The sequence below is a fragment of the Cuculus canorus genome, chromosome 18, assembly GCF_017976375.1.
Source record: "Cuculus canorus isolate bCucCan1 chromosome 18, bCucCan1.pri, whole genome shotgun sequence".
In the NCBI taxonomy this organism is placed as follows: domain Eukaryota; kingdom Metazoa; phylum Chordata; class Aves; order Cuculiformes; family Cuculidae; genus Cuculus; species Cuculus canorus.
This window is the reverse complement of record NC_071418.1, coordinates 7,797,111-7,816,353: the sequence shown is the minus strand read 5'-3', so window position 1 is coordinate 7,816,353 and position 19,243 is coordinate 7,797,111. Positions and strand designations below refer to the sequence as shown.

At 62.9% G+C, this 19,243-nt stretch overlaps 3 protein-coding genes across 3 annotated transcripts; all 3 read right to left on the bottom strand.

The window, feature by feature from the left end:
* Positions 1-2,122: 2,122 nt before the first annotated feature.
* LOC128854027 (glutamine-rich protein 2-like) lies at positions 2,123-6,684 on the bottom strand. The gene is made up of 12 exons (XM_054083665.1): positions 6,445-6,684; positions 5,669-5,754; positions 5,417-5,528; positions 5,069-5,245; positions 4,529-4,651; positions 4,266-4,340; positions 3,824-3,988; positions 3,554-3,663; positions 3,156-3,221; positions 2,823-2,909; positions 2,520-2,637; positions 2,123-2,347 (listed from the first exon to the last, which is right to left on the bottom strand). Exons 1-12 carry the CDS (start codon positions 6,682-6,684, stop codon positions 2,144-2,146), a joined length of 1,563 nt encoding a protein of 520 aa, XP_053939640.1. The 3' UTR covers positions 2,123-2,143.
* Positions 6,685-8,076: 1,392 nt separating this feature from the next.
* On the bottom strand, positions 8,077-11,077 carry LOC128853966 (glutamine-rich protein 2-like). Its single transcript, XM_054083235.1, has 9 exons — positions 11,027-11,077; positions 10,487-10,609; positions 10,224-10,298; positions 9,781-9,945; positions 9,511-9,620; positions 9,113-9,178; positions 8,786-8,872; positions 8,483-8,600; positions 8,077-8,310 (listed from the first exon to the last, which is right to left on the bottom strand). The coding sequence occupies exons 1-9, from the start codon at positions 11,054-11,056 to the stop codon at positions 8,107-8,109; spliced, it is 978 nt and encodes a 325-aa protein (XP_053939210.1). The 5' UTR covers positions 11,057-11,077; the 3' UTR covers positions 8,077-8,106.
* A 2,957-nt stretch (positions 11,078-14,034) lies between these two features.
* LOC128853964 (glutamine-rich protein 2-like) lies at positions 14,035-18,477 on the bottom strand. Its single transcript, XM_054083233.1, has 12 exons — positions 18,362-18,477; positions 17,586-17,671; positions 17,333-17,444; positions 16,985-17,161; positions 16,445-16,567; positions 16,182-16,256; positions 15,739-15,903; positions 15,469-15,578; positions 15,071-15,136; positions 14,744-14,830; positions 14,441-14,558; positions 14,035-14,268 (listed from the first exon to the last, which is right to left on the bottom strand). Exons 1-12 carry the CDS (start codon positions 18,398-18,400, stop codon positions 14,065-14,067), a joined length of 1,362 nt encoding a protein of 453 aa, XP_053939208.1. The 5' UTR covers positions 18,401-18,477; the 3' UTR covers positions 14,035-14,064.
* Positions 18,478-19,243: the final 766 nt, after the last annotated feature.

Here is a 19,243-nt window from a genome sequence, read left to right as displayed (position 1 = left end):
AGACCTTATAGCGACCTTCCAGTACCTGAACAGCTACAAGAAAGCTGGGGAGGGGCTGTTTACAAAGGCTGGTAGTGATAGAACTAGGGGCAATGGGTAAAAACCGGAGAGGGGCAGAGTTAGAAGCTGAGCTGGGATCTTCCCAAGGCTCAGGACATAGGAGGCATCCTCAATGATGTAAAATGATGTAATGTTGGACCAGGCCCAGCTGCAGCCTCAGGAGCAGCTCCCTCCCCTCCAGCCGAGGGTCAGTGCCACTCCAAAAGGAGCAAGCAGGGAATCCTGCCTTCCCGTGCAAGGTGGCTGCGAGCTGCCAAGGGAGCCTGGTTCCAGCAGCCCCCGGCACAGAGGCAGCAGCCGTTTGGAGGGCACAGGGTTCACAGGAAGCCCCAACGTGGAAAATCCTATGCTTTTTATCCCAAACCCAGTGTTAGATGCAGCCATCCCGGTCCAAGAGCGCTGTCTCCTCATCTTGGGGTTTCGTAACATTTGATAACATTGGGAGGTACCGGAGGGGCGGGCAGGGCAGGAAGAATGGGCAGTAATGTTTTAAAGTGATGTAAAGTGATGTTATGTTGTAAATGTGAGAAAATTGCGAGTTGTAAACAAGAGAGAACTGTAGGGCAGCTGAGCTCGTCTGAATTGCTGCAGCTGTAGGATCCTGAGAAATGGCCGCTCACCGCTGCTAACGAGGTGTTAAGAGTGTGTAAAGCCTGGCACAGAGGAGCCGTTAGGGAGAGCGCTTAAAGGAGCGGCTCAGCTTAAGGGGGAGTAGTCGAGAGAAAGCGAGAAAGTTAGGGTACTCTAAGGAGAGCTCGGAGTTAGAGCAGTACCCAAACGGAGGCGACGGAGAAGAGAGACCGGGAAGAGACCCGGCTGTCCGCGGCAGCTCAGGGCATGGGAGGAATCAGCAATAGAAAACCATTTCCAGCGCCGGGTGCGAGCGGGGAGCGAGGCCGTTCAGGCATCGGCGAGGAGGGCACGTTGTAGGGTTCTGCCACAGCACAGCAGGGCGGCCCCGCGGGCTCTCCTGCTGGCACCAGCGTTGTCGACTCGTGCCCCAGCCCGACCCCGACTGCGCTGAGCGGACGGGCCTCGAGCTCAGTCCGTTACTGATAACAGTGGTTAACAGTCTGAGCTGGTCAAATTGCTGGGTATGCACAGCTCTTCCCAGAGAAAATATGCAGTCCCTTTTATTTGGAATTCCAATAAGTTGTAGTAATTGGAGCTGTCTATTTAGTGCGCGGGCCACGGGAATCAGCAAAAAGAAAATTATACCAAAAAAAAATACACTTCTTTGGTCTGGAGCCCGAGGGAGGGGGGCTCATCCCGCACCTCCGTGCACCTGCCTATCACTTCCTATTGCGTGATCAGTATTCGATGCGATGAATCCGGCCCAACAGAGGTGCCTCCTCATTCTGGGAAGCCAGGAGGATCTTTGAACCCGGGTCATCCATCAGGCGAGTTCTGCAGGTGTGCCCGTTTTTTATTCATCAAACTACTCCACGCCAAGAGGGAGCAGCTCCACGGCAGCTCCACGGCACGCTGGGGAACTTGTACTCAGCGTCCCGCTGCCTGGGGGACAGGGCACGAGGGCTGACCGAGAGAGACTGCCAGGCTGGGGCTGGGAGAGTTGGGGGCAGTGGCCACGAGATGGTGGAGCTGAGAATCCTGCGTGGCACAAGCAGGGCCATAAGCAGGGATTCAGCCCTGGGCTTGAGGAGCGCTCGCCGGAGCCTCTTCAAAGACTGACTTGGAGGAATCTCCTGGGTTGTGGCCCTAGAAGGTAGGGGTGTCCGAGAGAGCTGGCATCAAGGCCACAAGGCAGGAGACTTGCAGGGTGGAGCAAGGAGAAGGTTGGGGAGTGGCCCCCATGGCCTGAGCAAGGGCAAGTCACGCTTGGCCAGTCTGGCAGCGTTCTACCGTAGCCTGGCTGGCTGGGGGCAGGGAGACGGGGGAGCTTGGGGTTCAGAGTTCAGATGAGTCTTGCTTCAAAGAAAAAAAGAAGAAACGACACAATGCATTGAGAAATTTTACTAACATGAATGAATAAAACTTAAAACTCCTGGTTTTGCCAGCAGTCGTCAATGCTTGTCCCGCTTGCCTACCGGGGAGCTGGCTGAGTTCCACAGGCCTGGGAGGCCTAGTGGCTGGGAGAGGTGTGCTTCGGCAGTTTCTCTTGAAGGAGCACGGCGTGGGCCATGACGCAGAAGCCCGTCACACCCTGGGGCTCCTGGCACAAGCCTGGCCTGGCCGTACCCTCGTTGCCGTCGAGCACAGGCTGCTGCCTCCTCCGTTGGCCCCGGTAGATGCGGCCATCCCGGCCCAACAGCGCTGTCTCCTCATACTGGGAAGCAGAGAATGGGTTGGATGAGTGACAGGGTCAAATCCAGGGTCCCTAACAACCCTCCCACCCCCAGCTCTCCCTGGGGAAAGTGAGGCACGCACCCCTGCGCATGCTCAGCACCGCCCTCGCGGCCTCGCTCGTCCCCACCGTACGAGCCCTTTGTCATCCCTACCTGGATTGGCGGTGGGCCGCTGGGTGGCTTGGGCTTGTGCCTCAGCGGGTAGGTGATGGTGTGGAGTCCTCCGGAGCTCCGCGGCACACAGGGAAACTTGTAGTCAGCTGCCCCTTTCCTGTGGGATGGGGCACGAGGGGGCTCAGTGCCTGGCCCCGCGGCACCCCATGTGCCACCCTCCGCCAGGGAGGGAGCTGAGGGTGCTTTGCGCTGCGATCCATCCCTCCCAGCTCTCCATCGCTGGGGCCGCATCTGGGCCACCCTGCACCCCAGGCGCTGCAGAGCACTCCTCGTCTCCCCTACCTTTGGCCGTGCTGCTGGGTTTCCTTCTGGCCGTGGCTGGTGACACGACTGGGCATCGGTGGCAACAATGGAAGGGCCGCGACAGGCCTGGGGAGAGCAGGAACCACGCGTGCGTGATGGGGGACAAACGAGCCACCCTGCTCAGGGCAACACCTCAAAACCCACGGCAGCCCCCCTGGCCCCGGAGAGGGGTCCCCGTGCCCCTGGTGCCGGACAGGGCTGCGCAGGGGGCTTGGCAGGCTCCCACCCCCCAGCTGACACCCAAGCCCCCGTGTCCCACACGGCCGGGCATCACCCGCACCCATCCCACCCACGGTGCCGGGTGCTACTCACGGGCCAGTCACCGGCGCGCTGAGGACCCGGTCACAAGACAGGCAATGGCAATGGCCTTGGGGATACCTGGAGACCAGAGAGAAAGGCTGGCTCAGCTGCGAGGGCACCGTGGCTCGCAGGCAGCAGCGAGGGGCCGGGCACTGCCCTGCAGGGAGTTACGGTGTTTGCTGGGGGAACTGGGGGGTTGGAGTCCTGTTTATCCCTCGGCACCCCAGCAAGGTGCCAGCCTGCTGGCTGCTCCCTGACTCAATTCATGGGAACCGGGCTGCTGGCAAGGACAAAAGGAGGGGTTTCTCCTACCTCTTGCCAGGGTGGGATGCTCCCAGCCTGGGAGCAAACACTGGGTCGGGGGGGATGGAGCATCCCACGAGGTTTAGGGGGAGCTTTGTCGCACTCACTTAATCCCAGCTGCAGCATCGGGCTGCGTCCCCTTCTCCTTCAGCTCTTCCAGACCGGTCTTCAACCGGGCCAGCTGCTGCTTGAGAGGCCCCAGCTCCTGGCGGTCCAGCTGTGGACGGGTATACCCCCTCAGCCAGCCGCCCGGCGGTGGGACGTGGTGGTCCCTGTCGGGGGGAGCTGCGAGGGTGGACCCTGGTAGGGAGGCTGCCTTAGGCTGCCAAGCCCCTGAATGTGCCAGTTTTGCATGATGGGGACAAGACAGCCCTCACCTTGGCGTCCACCGCTTCCGTGAGCCGTTGCTGCATCTCTTGCAAGTCCTGCTCCTTGGCCACCTGCTGGCTCTCCATCTTCTCCCACTTCTCTCGTAGCTGCTCCAGAATGCCTTCCAAGTGGTCCTGGCTGACTTTGCTGGCCAGGGAGGATTTGTCTGCTTTCTAGCAAGAGGGAAAGGTACGATTGGGCAGGGCCAGCTCGTGTCGGGAGGAGAGGGAGAAGGGACAGCGTGGCCCTGCTCGCCCGTCACCCCCGTGGGCTTGGTCCTGCCAGACAAAGGGACCCGGGGGAGAGAGCGGGACCCGGCGAGGGACCCAGAGCCGCTCTGCATGTCCTCCCTCTGGCCGCTTCTGCCATGGACCACCCAAGGGACCAGGGGCCTTGTGTCACCCTGCCCGGGATCCCCTTGGCTGGCACCGCGGCCCCTCGAGGATGTACCTCAGCGATTTCATGCATCACATCCTCCTTGTCCGCTTTGTCCTTCTCCAGCTTCCGCAGGGTCTTGAGCAGAGCCTTCCAACACAGAAAGCAGCCCATGATGCTGCAGCAGGGTCCAAGCTGTCTCCCCCAGGCACCTGAGCACCCCGTGCCTCCCCAGCCCCTTCAAAAACCTCCCGCAAAGGCATTTTGGAGCTTTGCAGGGCTGCCAGCAGGTTGGCAAGGGGGACAAATCCCTTGTGATGCCCAGCCTGGATGCCTACCTTGGCATATTTCTTCTCCTTCTGCCAGTCGCCCTGGAGATTCCCGGTAACAGAGCTGAGGTACTCGTATTCCCTTTGGAGATGCGTGACCGTGGCCTGGAGCTCTTTCAGCGGATTCTCGTCCTGCCGCATGGGGGAAGACCACAAGGTGCTGCTGCACAAGGGGGGCTGGCTGTCCCGTGGGACAGTCGCAGCTGACCTGGCCAGTGGCCACGGGCTCTTGGTGCCAGCAGGTCATTGGCACCAAGGCTTTCATTGCCTCCCACGCTGGTGACTTGTAGGAGACAAGCTGGGGGGCTGCATGGGGTTCCCCATGTTTCGGTGAAGCACTATCAGCTGAGGGGGCTCCGGCAGCTCCATCCCAAGTTCCTCACACCGGCATCTCCCTCCATGGCTCTTGTGCAGCTGCTCCAGTGCCTTGTTCGCTGGCAGCTGGCACCCAGGGGAGCTCACCTGCTCTTGGACTTTCTTGGAGGAGCGCTGGAGGGGCTCCAACTGCGCATTGGTGCCCGTGCTGCTGTTGGAGTACGCTTCCCATACCTTTCCATGTTCCTGCCTCAGACTCTCCATCGCTGCCAGTGTCTGCTCACGTTCCTGCTTCAGACTCTGCAGCGCTGCCAGTGTCTGCTCACGTTCCTGCTTCATACTCTGCAGCGCTGCCAGTGCCTCTGCGTGTTCCTGTTTCATGTTTTGCATCGCTGCTCTCAACTCATGCAGCTGCAAGAATGGGAGAAGGAATGGGCTCTGAGATGGGATGGATGCACTCAACGAGTCCAGAGGCCATGGAGGCTCAAGGGCCTCATCCAGTCTAGGGGCATGGCTGGGAACCCCAGCAGGACCACCCCACCGAGCTAGACGGCAGTGGGAGTGCTCGCCCCCAGCCCTCACCTGTGCCTGCTGGTCGGCCGTCTTGGCCACCATCTCCTCAAGAGTGGCCTTGCTGGTTTTCTGCTGCTCCTGCAGCTCATTCAGCTCCCTCTTCATCTCCTGCACAGCGGACCTGGCCAGCGAGACAAGGGCACGGGCAGGCTTAGCCTCCATGGGGCTGCTGGGCAGCGTGCCCCAAACGCAGGATGCTCCCAGCCCTCCCGGTCTCCCTCGTAGCCCCACGGGGTAGGAAACCCTGTGCCGTCCTCTTACTTGAGTTGCGCCCCCGGGATCTTCTGCAATTGCTGCGCCATTTGGGATTGTGCCGCCTTCAGGTCTGTGATTTCCTGGAGGAGAGCCTGGGAGAGAGCCATGGCCCCAGAGAGGGGTGGTGGGGGTGAGCCCAGGGCAGGGTCCCTGGGGACCAGGCCCTTCCCCCCCGCTGCGGCCTGTGGATCCAGCCCTGCCTGCCCGCACCAGGCTCCCCGCGAGACCCGTGCCGGGGGTTCCTGGCTGCTGCTCTTGAGGCTGGGTCACTGCCCCGATGGCCTGGGCACCGCGGCGGCCAGGCTGCATCCCTGGGGCCATGCTCTGGGGGCCAGGGGACTGCGGCTGTGTCCCCAGGCTGTGGATTCCCTGAGGCTCCCAGCCCCGGCAGGATCTGGCCCTGCAGCGCTGGAGGGGGCCTCTACCTGGCAAGCCCAGCTTATTTCTTCCCTCTGAGTATGCTCGGGCGAAGCACGGCCACGAGCAGCTCCGCGCCGTGCAGCACGAGGCCCCTCTCCAAGCCCTCCCAGCGCTGGGTTGAGCCAAGGGCATTTGCGGTGGGAGGTGATGCCCAGGAGGAGCTGCTGGAGCCTGTCGGCTGGCCGAGGAGCGCGGGTGGTCCCCAAGCCTTAGGTCAGCAGCACGGACCAAAGGGGTGGAGAGGATGCTGAGCTTCGGCTTAAACCTGACCTTGGTCTAAGGGCAGCACAAAGGTGGCGTGGAGCCCGGAGGCAAAGGCGTCACACGGGGGAGCACCCAGGGGGCCCGGCAAGAGACTCTACCTTAGAGGTGTTCTCCTGGGCTTCCATCTTCTCCTTCATCTCCTCCACGGAGGTGGCCAGAGAGGGCCTCTTGGAGTGCTGGCTCTGCCCCACCTCCTGGAGACACAGATTCTGCAAGCCCAGGTGCTGGAGCACGATCTGAAGAATGCTGTGCAGATCGCCAAACCTGATGGTCTGGGGAGTGAGGAGGGCATTGTCCAGGAGCTGGGACAGGCTCTGCACGGAGGCCGAGGATGCCATGGCTGCAAGCACGGATATTCCTTGGCTGGACAGGAGCCTCGTGCCAAGAGTGGACGCGGGAGGGTGGGCGGCCAGCAGCCTTCCTCCTCCTCACCACGGAGTGCGAGTGACCCACGCACTGAGCTCCTCACACACACCAGTGACCCACAGCCGGGCAGTGACCCACGCAGTGAGCTCCCAACACACGGAGTGTTGCACACACACACGGTGCTGCGCACACACCAAGTGCCCCACGGACACTGAGTGGCCCTCGCGCAGTGTCCCACCAGCCCTGAGAGGACTCATTGTGATGTCACCCACTGCAACACAGCCCCACTCCCCCCCACCCCCCAACAGGCTCCACCCCGTGTCCCTGAGGGGCTTGGCATGAAGTTCTCCCCAAGGCTGCCAGATGCCCAGGTCCTCCCGCCTTCTCCCCTGCCCTCCCTCCATGTGTGCCTATATTTTGTTCTTCCAACTCCCGTACTCAAAGAGGGAGCAGAGAGACAAAGAGGGGAACGAGATGCAGCGAGGAAGCGAGCGAAGCCTCTTGGGAGGGATCCTCGGCCTCAGCTCCGGGACCAGGCCCAGCTGCGGCCTCAGGAGCTGCTCCCTCCCCTCCAGCCGAGGGTCAGTGCCACTCCAAAAGGAGCAAGCAGGGAATCCTGCCTTCCCGTGCAAGGTGGCTGCGAGCTGCCAAGGGAGCCTGGTTCCAGCAGCCCCCGGCACAGAGGCAGCAGCCGTTTGGAGGGCACAGGGTTCACAGGAAGCCCCCAGTGTGGAAAATCCTATGCTTTTTGTCTCAACCCCAGTGTTAGATGCGGCCCCCGCAGCTCCACGGCACGCTGGGGAACTTGTACTCAGCGTCCCGCTGCCTGGGGGACAGGGCACGAGGGCTGACCGAGAGAGACTGCCAGGCTGGGGCTGGGAGAGTTGGGGGCAGTGGCCACGAGATGGTGGAGCTGAGAATCCTGCGTGGCACAAGCAGGGCCATAAGCAGGGATTCAGCCCTGGGCTTGAGGAGCGCTCGCCGGAGCCTCTTCAAAGACTGACTTGGAGGAATCTCCTGGGTTGTGGCCCTAGAAGGTAGGGGTGTCCAAGAGAGCTGGCATCAAGGCCACAAGGCAGGAGACTTGCAGGGTGGAGCAAGGAGAAGGCTGGGGAGTGGCCCCCATGGCCTGAGCAAGGGCAAGTCACGCTTGGCCAGTCTGGCAGCGTTCTACCGTAGCCTGGCTGGCTGGGGGCAGGGAGACGGGGGAGCTTGGGGTTCAGAGTTCAGATGAGTCTTGCTTCAAAGAAAAAAAGAAGAAACGACACAATGCATTGAGAAATTTTACTAACATGAATGAATAAAACTTAAAACTCCTGGTTTTGCCAGCAGTCGTCAATGCTTGTCCCGCTTGCCTACCGGGGAGCTGGCTGAGTTCCACAGGCCTGGGAGGCCTAGTGGCTGGGAGAGGTGTGCTTCGGCAGTTTCTCTTGAAGGAGCACGGCGTGGGCCATGACGCAGAAGCCCGTCACACCCTGGGGCTCCTGGCACAAGCCTGGCCTGGCCGTACCCTCGTTGCCGTCGAGCACAGGCTGCTGCCTCCTCCGTTGGCCCCGGTAGATGCGGCCATCCCGGCCCAACAGCGCTGTCTCCTCATACTGGGAAGCAGAGAATGGGTTGGATGAGTGACAGGGTCAAATCCAGGGTCCCTAACAACCCTCCCACCCCCAGCTCTCCCTGGGGAAAGTGAGGCACGCACCCCTGCGCATGCTCAGCACCGCCCTCGCGGCCTCGCTCGTCCCCACCGTACGAGCCTTTTGTCATCCCTACCTGGATTGGCGGTGGGCCGCTGGGTGGCTTGGGCTTGTGCCTCAGCGGGTAGGTGATGGTGTGGAGTCCTCCGGAGCTCCGCGGCACACAGGGAAACTTGTAGTCAGCTGCCCCTTTCCTGTGGGATGGGGCACGAGGGGGCTCAGTGCCTGGCCCTGCGGCACCCCATGTGCCACCCTCCGCCAGGGAGGGAGCTGAGGGTGCTTTGCGCTGCGATCCATCCCTCCCAGCTCTCCATCGCTGGGGCCGCATCTGGGCCACCCTGCACCCCAGGCGCTGCAGAGCACTCCTCGTCTCCCCTACCTTTGGCCGTGCTGCTGGGTTTCCTTCTGGCCGTGGCTGGTGACGCGACTGGGCATCGGTGGCAACAATGGAAGGGCCGCGACAGGCCTGGGGAGAGCAGGAACCACGCGTGCGTGATGGGGGACAAACGAGCCACCCTGCTCAGGGCAGCACCTCCAAACCCACGGCAGCCCCCCTGGCCCCGGAGAGGGGTCCCCGTGCCCCTGGTGCCGGACAGGGCTGCGCAGGGGGCTTGGCAGGCTCCCCAGCTGACACCCAAGCCCCCGTGTCCCACACGGCCGGGCATCACCCGCACCCATCCCACCCACGGTGCCGGGTGCTACTCACGGGCCAGTCACCGGCGCGCTGAGGACCCGGTCACAAGACAGGCAATGGCAATGGCCTTGGGGATACCTGGAGACCAGAGAGAAAGGCTGGCTCAGCTGCGAGGGCACCGTGGCTCGCAGGCAGCAGCGAGGGGCCGGGCACTGCCCTGCAGGGAGTTACGGTGTTTGCTGGGGGAACTGGGGGGTTGGAGTCCTGTTTATCCCTCGGCACCCCAGCAAGGTGCCAGCCTGCTGGCTGCTCCCTGACTCAATTCATGGGAACCGGGCTGCTGGCAAGGACAAAAGGAGGGGTTTCTCCTACCTCTTGCCAGGGTGGGATGCTCCCAGCCTGGGAGCAAACACTGGGTCGGGGGGGATGGAGCATCCCACGAGGTTTAGGGGGAGCTTTGTCGCACTCACTTAATCCCAGCTGCAGCATCGGGCTGCGTCCCCTTCTCCTTCAGCTCTTCCAGACCGGTCTTCAACCGGGCCAGCTGCTGCTTGAGAGGCCCCAGCTCCTGGCGGTCCAGCTGTGGACGGGTATACCCCCTCAGCCAGCCGCCCGGCGGTGGGACGTGGTGGTCCCTGTCGGGGGGAGCTGCGAGGGTGGACCCTGGTAGGGAGGCTGCCTTAGGCTGCCAAGCCCCTGAATGTGCCAGTTTTGCATGATGGGGACAAGACAGCCCTCACCTTGGCGTCCACCGCTTCCGTGAGCCGTTGCTGCATCTCTTGCAAGTCCTGCTCCTTGGCCACCTGCTGGCTCTCCATCTTCTCCCACTTCTCTCGTAGCTGCTCCAGAATGCCTTCCAAGTGGTCCTGGCTGACTTTGCTGGCCAGGGAGGATTTGTCTGCTTTCTAGCAAGAGGGAAAGGTACGATTGGGCAGGGCCAGCTCGTGTCGGGAGGAGAGGGAGAAGGGACAGCGTGGCCCTGCTCGCCCCGTCACCCCCGTGGGCTTGGTCCTGCCAGACAAAGGGACCCGGGGGAGAGAGCGGGACCCGGCGAGGGACCCAGAGCCGCTCTGCATGTCCTCCCTCTGGCCGCTTCTGCCATGGACCACCCAAGGGACCAGGGGCCTTGTGTCACCCTGCCCGGGATCCCCTTGGCTGGCACCGCGGCCCCTCGAGGATGTACCTCAGCGATTTCATGCATCACATCCTCCTTGTCCGCTTTGTCCTTCTCCAGCTTCCGCAGGGTCTTGAGCAGAGCCTTCCAACACAGAAAGCAGCCCATGATGCTGCAGCAGGGTCCAAGCTGTCTCCCCCAGGCACCTGAGCACCCCGTGCCTCCCCAGCCCCTTCAAAAACCTCCCGCAAAGGCATTTTGGAGCTTTGCAGGGCTGCCAGCAGGTTGGCAAGGGGGACAAATCCCTTGTGATGCCCAGCCTGGATGCCTACCTTGGCATATTTCTTCTCCTTCTGCCAGTCGCCCTGGAGATTCCCGGTAACAGAGCTGAGGTACTCGTATTCCCTTTGGAGATGCGTGACCGTGGCCTGGAGCTCTTTCAGCGGATTCTCGTCCTGCCGCATGGGGGAAGACCACAAGGTGCTGCTGCACAAGGGGGGCTGGCTGTCCCGTGGGACAGACGCAGCTGACCTGGCCAGTGGCCACGGGCTCTTGGTGCCAGCAGGTCATTGGCACCAAGGCTTTCATTGCCTCCCACGCTGGTGACTTGTAGGAGACAAGCTGGGGGGCTGCATGGGGTTCCCCATGTTTCGGTGAAGCACTATCAGCTGAGGGGGCTCCGGCAGCTCCATCCCAAGTTCCTCACACCGGCATCTCCCTCCATGGCTCTTGTGCAGCTGCTCCAGTGCCTTGTTCGCTGGCAGCTGGCACCCAGGGGAGCTCACCTGCTCTTGGACTTTCTTGGAGGAGCGCTGGAGGGGCTCCAACTGCGCATTGGTGCCCGTGCTGCTGTTGGAGTACGCTTCCCATACCTTTCCATGTTCCTGCCTCAGACTCTCCATCGCTGCCAGTGTCTGCTCACGTTCCTGCTTCAGACTCTGCAGCGCTGCCAGTGTCTGCTCACGTTCCTGCTTCATACTCTGCAGCGCTGCCAGTGCCTCTGCGTGTTCCTGTTTCATGTTTTGCATCGCTGCTCTCAACTCATGCAGCTGCAAGAATGGGAGAAGGAATGGGCTCTGAGATGGGATGGATGCACTCAACGAGTCCAGAGGCCATGGAGGCTCAAGGGCCTCATCCAGTCTAGGGGCATGGCTGGGAACCCCAGCAGGACCACCCCACCGAGCTAGACGGCAGTGGGAGTGCTCGCCCCCAGCCCTCACCTGTGCCTGCTGGTCGGCCGTCTTGGCCACCATCTCCTCAAGAGTGGCCTTGCTGGTTTTCTGCTGCTCCTGCAGCTCATTCAGCTCCCTCTTCATCTCCTGCACAGCGGACCTGGCCAGCGAGACAAGGGCACGGGCAGGCTTAGCCTCCATGGGGCTGCTGGGCAGCGTGCCCCAAACGCAGGATGCTCCCAGCCCTCCCGGTCTCCCTCGTAGCCCCACGGGGTAGGAAACCCTGTGCCGTCCTCTTACTCGAGTTGCGCCCCCGGGATCTTCTGCAATTGCTGCGCCATTTGGGATTGTGCCGCCTTCAGGTCTGTGATTTCCTGGAGGAGAGCCTGGGAGAGAGCCATGGCCCCAGAGAGGGGTGGTGGGGGTGAGCCCAGGGCAGGGTCCCTGGGGACCAGGCCCTTCCCCCCCGCTGCGGCCTGTGGATCCAGCCCTGCCTGCCCGCACCAGGCTCCCCGCGAGACCCGTGCCGGGGGTTCCTGGCTGCTGCTCTTGAGGCTGGGTCACTGCCCCGATGGCCTGGGCACCGCGGCGGCCAGGCTGCATCCCTGGGGCCATGCTCTGGGGGCCAGGGGACTGCGGCTGTGTCCCCAGGCTGTGGATTCCCTGAGGCTCCCAGCCCCGGCAGGATCTGGCCCTGCAGCGCTGGAGGGGGCCTCTACCTGGCAAGCCCAGCTTATTTCTTCCCTCTGAGTATGCTCGGGCGAAGCACGGCCACGAGCAGCTCCGCGCCGTGCAGCACGAGGCCCCTCTCCAAGCCCTCCCAGCGCTGGGTTGAGCCAAGGGCATTTGCGGTGGGAGGTGATGCCCAGGAGGAGCTGCTGGAGCCTGTCGGCTGGCCGAGGAGCGCGGGTGGTCCCCAAGCCATAGGTCAGCAGCACGGACCAAAGGGGTGGAGAGAGTGCTGAGCTTCGGCTTAAACCTGACCTTGGTCTAAGGGCAGCACAAAGGTGGCGTGGAGCCCGGAGGCAAAGGCGTCACACGGGGGAGCACCCAGGGGGCCCGGCAAGAGACTCTACCTTGGAGGTGTTCTCCTGGGCTTCCATCTTCTCCTTCATCTCCTCCACGGAGGTGGCCAGAGAGGGCCTCTTGGAGTGCTGGCTCTGCCCCACCTCCTGGAGACACAGATTCTGCAAGCCCAGGTGCTGGAGCACGATCTGAAGAATGCTGTGCAGATCGCCAAACCTGATGGTCTGGGGAGTGAGGAGGGCATTGTCCAGGAGCTGGGACAGGCTCTGCACGGAGGCCGAGGATGCCATGGCTGCAAGCACGGATATTCCTTGGCTGGACAGGAGCCTCGTGCCAAGAGTGGACGCGGGAGGGTGGGCGGCCAGCAGCCTTCCTCCTCCTCACCACGGAGTGCGAGTGACCCACGCACTGAGCTCCTCACACACACCAGTGACCCACAGCCGGGCAGTGACCCACGCAGTGAGCTCCCAACACACGGAGTGTTGCACACACACACGGTGCTGCGCACACACCAAGTGCCCCACGGACACTGAGTGGCCCTCGCGCAGTGTCCCACCAGCCCTGAGAGGACTCATTGTGATGTCACCCACTGCAACACAGCCCCACTCCCCCCCACCCCCCAACAGGCTCCACCCCGTGTCCCTGAGGGGCTTGGCATGAAGTTCTCCCCAAGGCTGCCAGATGCCCAGGTCCTCCCGCCTTCTCCCCTGCCCTCCCTCCATGTGTGCCTATATTTTGTTCTTCCAACTCCCGTACTCAAAGAGGGAGCAGAGAGACAAAGAGGGGAACGAGATGCAGCGAGGAAGCGAGCGAAGCCTCTTGGGAGGGATCCTCGGCCTCAGCTCCGGGACCAGGCCCAGCTGCGGCCTCAGGAGCTGCTCCCTCCCCTCCAGCCGAGGGTCAGTGCCACTCCAAAAGGAGCAAGCAGGGAATCCTGCCTTCCCGTGCAAGGTGGCTGCGAGCTGCCAAGGGAGCCTGGTTCCAGCAGCCCCCGGCACAGAGGCAGCAGCCGTTTGGAGGGCACAGGGTTCACAGGAAGCCCCCAGTGTGGAAAATCCTATGCTTTTTGTCTCAACCCCAGTGTTAGATGCGGCCCCCGCAGCTCCACGGCACGCTGGGGAACTTGTACTCAGCGTCCCGCTGCCTGGGGGACAGGGCACGAGGGCTGACCGAGAGAGACTGCCAGGCTGGGGCTGGGAGAGTTGGGGGCAGTGGCCACGAGATGGTGGAGCTGAGAATCCTGCGTGGCACAAGCAGGGCCATAAGCAGGGATTCAGCCCTGGGCTTGAGGAGCGCTCGCCGGAGCCTCTTCAAAGACTGACTTGGAGGAATCTCCTGGGTTGTGGCCCTAGAAGGTAGGGGTGTCCAAGAGAGCTGGCAACAAGGCCACAAGGCAGGAGACTTGCAGGGTGGAGCAAGGAGAAGGCTGGGGAGTGGCCCCCATGGCCTGAGCAAGGGCAAGTCACGCTTGGCCAGTCTGGCAGCGTTCTACCGTAGCCTGGCTGGCTGGGGGCAGGGAGACGGGGGAGCTTGGGGTTCAGAGTTCAGATGAGTCTTGCTTCAAAGAAAAAAAGAAGAAACGACACAATGCATTGAGAAATTTTACTAACATGAATGAATAAAACTTAAAACTCCTGGTTTTGCCAGCAGTCGTCAATGCTTGTCCCGCTTGCCTACCGGGGAGCTGGCTGAGTTCCACAGGCCTGGGAGGCCTAGTGGCTGGGAGAGGTGTGCTTCGGCAGTTTCTCTTGAAGGAGCACGGCGTGGGCCATGACGCAGAAGCCCGTCACACCCTGGGGCTCCTGGCACAAGCCTGGCCTGGCCGTACCCTCGTTGCCGTCGAGCACAGGCTGCTGCCTCCTCCGTTGGCCCCGGTAGATGCGGCCATCCCGGCCCAACAGCGCTGTCTCCTCATACTGGGAAGCAGAGAATGGGTTGGATGAGTGACAGGGTCAAATCCAGGGTCCCTAACAACCCTCCCACCCCCAGCTCTCCCTGGGGAAAGTGAGGCACGCACCCCTGCGCATGCTCAGCACCGCCCTCGCGGCCTCGCTCGTCCCCACCGTACGAGCCTTTTGTCATCCCTACCTGGATTGGCGGTGGGCCGCTGGGTGGCTTGGGCTTGTGCCTCAGCGGGTAGGTGATGGTGTGGAGTCCTCCGGAGCTCCGCGGCACACAGGGAAACTTGTAGTCAGCTGCCCCTTTCCTGTGGGATGGGGCACGAGGGGGCTCAGTGCCTGGCCCTGCGGCACCCCATGTGCCACCCTCCGCCAGGGAGGGAGCTGAGGGTGCTTTGCGCTGCGATCCATCCCTCCCAGCTCTCCATCGCTGGGGCCGCATCTGGGCCACCCTGCACCCCAGGCGCTGCAGAGCACTCCTCGTCTCCCCTACCTTTGGCCGTGCTGCTGGGTTTCCTTCTGGCCGTGGCTGGTGACGCGACTGGGCATCGGTGGCAACAATGGAAGGGCCGCGACAGGCCTGGGGAGAGCAGGAACCACGCGTGCGTGATGGGGGACAAACGAGCCACCCTGCTCAGGGCAGCACCTCCAAACCCACGGCAGCCCCCCTGGCCCCGGAGAGGGGTCCCCGTGCCCCTGGTGCCGGACAGGGCTGCGCAGGGGGCTTGGCAGGCTCCCCAGCTGACACCCAAGCCCCCGTGTCCCACACGGCCGGGCATCACCCGCACCCATCCCACCCACGGTGCCGGGTGCTACTCACGGGCCAGTCACCGGCGCGCTGAGGACCCGGTCACAAGACAGGCAATGGCAATGGCCTTGGGGATACCTGGAGACCAGAGAGAAAGGCTGGCTCAGCTGCGAGGGCACCGTGGCTCGCAGGCAGCAGCGAGGGGCCGGGCACTGCCCTGCAGGGAGTTACGGTGTTTGCTGGGGGAACTGGGGGGTTGGAGTCCTGTTTATCCCTCGGCACCCCAGCAAGGTGCCAGCCTGCTGGCTGCTCCCTGACTCAATTCATGGGAACCGGGCTGCTGGCAAGGACAAAAGGAGGGGTTTCTCCTACCTCTTGCCAGGGTGGGATGCTCCCAGCCTGGGAGCAAACACTGGGTCGGGGGGGATGGAGCATCCCACGAGGTTTAGGGGGAGCTTTGTCGCACTCACTTAATCCCAGCTGCAGCATCGGGCTGCGTCCCCTTCTCCTTCAGCTCTTCCAGACCGGTCTTCAACCGGGCCAGCTGCTGCTTGAGAGGCCCCAGCTCCTGGCGGTCCAGCTGTGGACGGGTATACCCCCTCAGCCAGCCGCCCGGCGGTGGGACGTGGTGGTCCCTGTCGGGGGGAGCTGCGAGGGTGGACCCTGGTAGGGAGGCTGCCTTAGGCTGCCAAGCCCCTGAATGTGCCAGTTTTGCATGATGGGGACAAGACAGCCCTCACCTTGGCGTCCACCGCTTCCGTGAGCCGTTGCTGCATCTCTTGCAAGTCCTGCTCCTTGGCCACCTGCTGGCTCTCCATCTTCTCCCACTTCTCTCGTAGCTGCTCCAGAATGCCTTCCAAGTGGTCCTGGCTGACTTTGCTGGCCAGGGAGGATTTGTCTGCTTTCTAGCAAGAGGGAAAGGTACGATTGGGCAGGGCCAGCTCGTGTCGGGAGGAGAGGGAGAAGGGACAGCGTGGCCCTGCTCGCCCCGTCACCCCCGTGGGCTTGGTCCTGCCAGACAAAGGGACCCGGGGGAGAGAGCGGGACCCGGCGAGGGACCCAGAGCCGCTCTGCATGTCCTCCCTCTGGCCGCTTCTGCCATGGACCACCCAAGGGACCAGGGGCCTTGTGTCACCCTGCCCGGGATCCCCTTGGCTGGCACCGCGGCCCCTCGAGGATGTACCTCAGCGATTTCATGCATCACATCCTCCTTGTCCGCTTTGTCCTTCTCCAGCTTCCGCAGGGTCTTGAGCAGAGCCTTCCAACACAGAAAGCAGCCCATGATGCTGCAGCAGGGTCCAAGCTGTCTCCCCCAGGCACCTGAGCACCCCGTGCCTCCCCAGCCCCTCCAAAAACCTCCCGCAAAGGCATTTTGGAGCTTTGCAGGGCTGCCAGCAGGTTGGCAAGGGGGACAAATCCCTTGTGATGCCCAGCCTGGATGCCTACCTTGGCATATTTCTTCTCCTTCTGCCAGTCGCCCTGGAGATTCCCGGTAACAGAGCTGAGGTACTCGTATTCCCTTTGGAGATGCGTGACCGTGGCCTGGAGCTCTTTCAGCGGATTCTCGTCCTGCCGCATGGGGGAAGACCACAAGGTGCTGCTGCACAAGGGGGGCTGGCTGTCCCGTGGGACAGACGCAGCTGACCTGGCCAGTGGCCACGGGCTCTTGGTGCCAGCAGGTCATTGGCACCAAGGCTTTCATTGCCTCCCACGCTGGTGACTTGTAGGAGACAAGCTGGGGGGCTGCATGGGGTTCCCCATGTTTCGGTGAAGCACTATCAGCTGAGGGGGCTCCGGCAGCTCCATCCCAAGTTCCTCACACCGGCATCTCCCTCCATGGCTCTTGTGCAGCTGCTCCAGTGCCTTGTTCGCTGGCAGCTGGCACCCAGGGGAGCTCACCTGCTCTTGGACTTTCTTGGAGGAGCGCTGGAGGGGCTCCAACTGCGCATTGGTGCCCGTGCTGCTGTTGGAGTACGCTTCCCATACCTTTCCATGTTCCTGCCTCAGACTCTCCATCGCTGCCAGTGTCTGCTCACGTTCCTGCTTCAGACTCTGCAGCGCTGCCAGTGTCTGCTCACGTTCCTGCTTCATACTCTGCAGCGCTGCCAGTGCCTCTGCGTGTTCCTGTTTCATGTTTTGCATCGCTGCCCTCAACTCATGCAGCTGCAAGAATGGGAGAAGGAATGGGCTCTGAGATGGGATGGATGCACTCAACGAGTCCAGAGGCCATGGAGGCTCAAGGGCCTCATCCAGTCTAGGGGCATGGCTGGGAACCCCAGCAGGACCACCCCACCGAGCTAGACGGCAGTGGGAGTGCTCGCCCCCAGCCCTCACCTGTGCCTGCTGGTCGGCCGTCTTGGCCACCATCTCCTCAAGAGTGGCCTTGCTGGTTTTCTGCTGCTCCTGCAGCTCATTCAGCTCCCTCTTCATCTCCTGCACAGCGGACCTGGCCAGCGAGACAAGGGCACGGGCAGGCTTAGCCTCCATGGGGCTGCTGGGGCAGCGTGCCCCAAACGCAGGATGCTCCCAGCCCTCCCGGTCTCCCTCGTAGCCCCACGGGGTAGGAAACCCTGTGCCGTCCTCTTACTCGAGTTGCGCCCCCGGGATCTTCTGCAATTGCTGCGCCATTTGGGATTGTGCCGCCTTCAGGTCTGTGATTTCCTGGAGGAGAGCCTGGGAGAGAGCCATGGCCCCAGAGAGGGGTGGTGGGGGTGAGGCCAGGGCAGGGTCCCTGGGGACCAGGCCCTTCCCCCCCGCTGCGGCCTGTGGATCCAGCCCTGCCTGCCCGCACCAGGCTCCCCGCGAGACCCGTGCCGGGGGTTCCTGGCTGCTGCTCTTGAGGCTGGGTCACTGCCCCGATGGCCTGGGCACCGCGGCGGCCAGGCTGCATCCCTGGGGCCATGCTCTGGGGGCCAGGGGACTGCGGCTGTGTCCCCAGGCTGTGGATTCCCTGAGGCTCCCAGCCCCGGCAGGATCTGGCCCTGCAGCGCTGGAGGGGGCCTCTACCTGGCAAGCCCAGCTTATTTCTTCCCTCTGAGTATGCTCGGGCGAAGCACGGCCACGAGCAGCTCCGCGCCGTGCAGCACGAGGCCCCTCTCCAAGCCCTCCCAGCGCTGGGTTGAGCCAAGGGCATTTGCGGTGGGAGGTGATGCCCAGGAGGAGCTGCTGGAGCCTGTCGGCTGGCCGAGGAGCGCGGGTGGTCCCCAAGCCTTAGGTCAGCAGCACGGACCAAAGGGGTGGAGAGGATGCTGAGCTTCGGCTTAAACCTGACCTTGGTCTAAGGGCAGCACAAAGGTGGCGTGGAGCCCGGAGGCAAAGGCGTCACACGGGGGAGCACCCAGGGGGCCCGGCAAGAGACTCTACCTTGGAGGTGTTCTCCTGGGCTTCCATCTTCTCCTTCATCTCCTCCACGGAGGTGGCCAGAGAGGGCCTCTTGGAGTGCTGGCTCTGCCCCACCTCCTGGAGACACAGATTCTGCAAGCCCAGGTGCTGGAGCACGATCTGAAGAATGCTGTGGCAGATCGCCAAACCTGATGGTCTGGGGAGTGAGGAGGGCATTGTCCAGGAGCTGGGACAGGCTCTGCACGGAGGCCGAGGATGCCATGGCTGCAAGCACGGATATTCCTTGGCTGGACAGGAGCCTCGTGCCAAGAGTGGACGCGGGAGGGTGGGCGGCCAGCAGCCTTCCTCCTCCTCACCACGGAGTGCGAGTGACCCACGCACTGAGCTCCTCACACACACCAGTGACCCACAGCCGGGCAGTGACCCACGCAGTGAGCTCCCAACACACGGAGTGTTGCACACACACACGGTGCTGCGCACACACCAAGTGCCCCACGGACACTGAGTGGCCCTCGCGCAGTGTCCCACCAGCCCTGAGAGGACTCATTGTGATGTCACCCACTGCAACACAGCCCCACTCCCCCCCACCCCCCAACAGGCTCCACCCCGTGTCCCTGAGGGGCTTGGCATGAAGTTCTCCCCAAGGCTGCCAGATGCCCAGGTCCTCCCGCCTTCTCCCCTGCCCTCCCTCCATGTGTGCCTATATTTTGTTCTTCCAACTCCCGTACTCAAAGAGGGAGCAGAGAGACAAAGAGGGGAACGAGATGCAGCGAGGAAGCGAGCGAAGCCTCTTGGGAGGGATCCTCGGCCTCAGCTCCGGGACCAGGCCCAGCTGCGGCCTCAGGAGCTGCTCCCTCCCCTCCAGCCGAGGGTCAGTGCCACTCCAAAAGGAGCAAGCAGGGA

Excerpts from the sequence above, each read along its gene's own strand:
- LOC128854027 (XM_054083665.1), bottom strand. The coding sequence starts at position 6,684 with ATGGCATCCTCGGCCTCCGTGCAGAGCCTGTCCCAGCTCCTGGACAAT. Across the intron at positions 3,664-3,823 it reads CGGAAGCGGTGGACGCCAAG|CTGGACCGCCAGGAGCTGGG; the intron begins GTGAGGGCTGTC and ends ACCCGTCCACAG. Across the intron at positions 2,910-3,155 it reads AGCGCGCCGGTGACTGGCCC|GCCTGTCGCGGCCCTTCCAT; the intron begins GTGAGTAGCACC and ends TGCTCTCCCCAG.
- LOC128853966 (XM_054083235.1), bottom strand. The coding sequence starts at position 11,056 with ATGGAGAGTCTGAGGCAGGAACATGGAAAG. Across the intron at positions 10,610-11,026 it reads TGAGGCAGGAACATGGAAAG|GACGAGAATCCGCTGAAAGA; the intron begins GTATGGGAAGCG and ends CCCATGCGGCAG. Across the intron at positions 8,311-8,482 it reads GCGGCCCACCGCCAATCCAG|TATGAGGAGACAGCGCTGTT; the intron begins GTAGGGATGACA and ends TCTGCTTCCCAG.
- LOC128853964 (XM_054083233.1), bottom strand. The coding sequence starts at position 18,400 with ATGAAGGAGAAGATGGAAGCCCAGGAGAACACCTCCAAG. Across the intron at positions 16,257-16,444 it reads AGGAGAAGAAATATGCCAAG|GCTCTGCTCAAGACCCTGCG; the intron begins GTAGGCATCCAG and ends CTGTGTTGGAAG. Across the intron at positions 15,579-15,738 it reads CGGAAGCGGTGGACGCCAAG|CTGGACCGCCAGGAGCTGGG; the intron begins GTGAGGGCTGTC and ends ACCCGTCCACAG.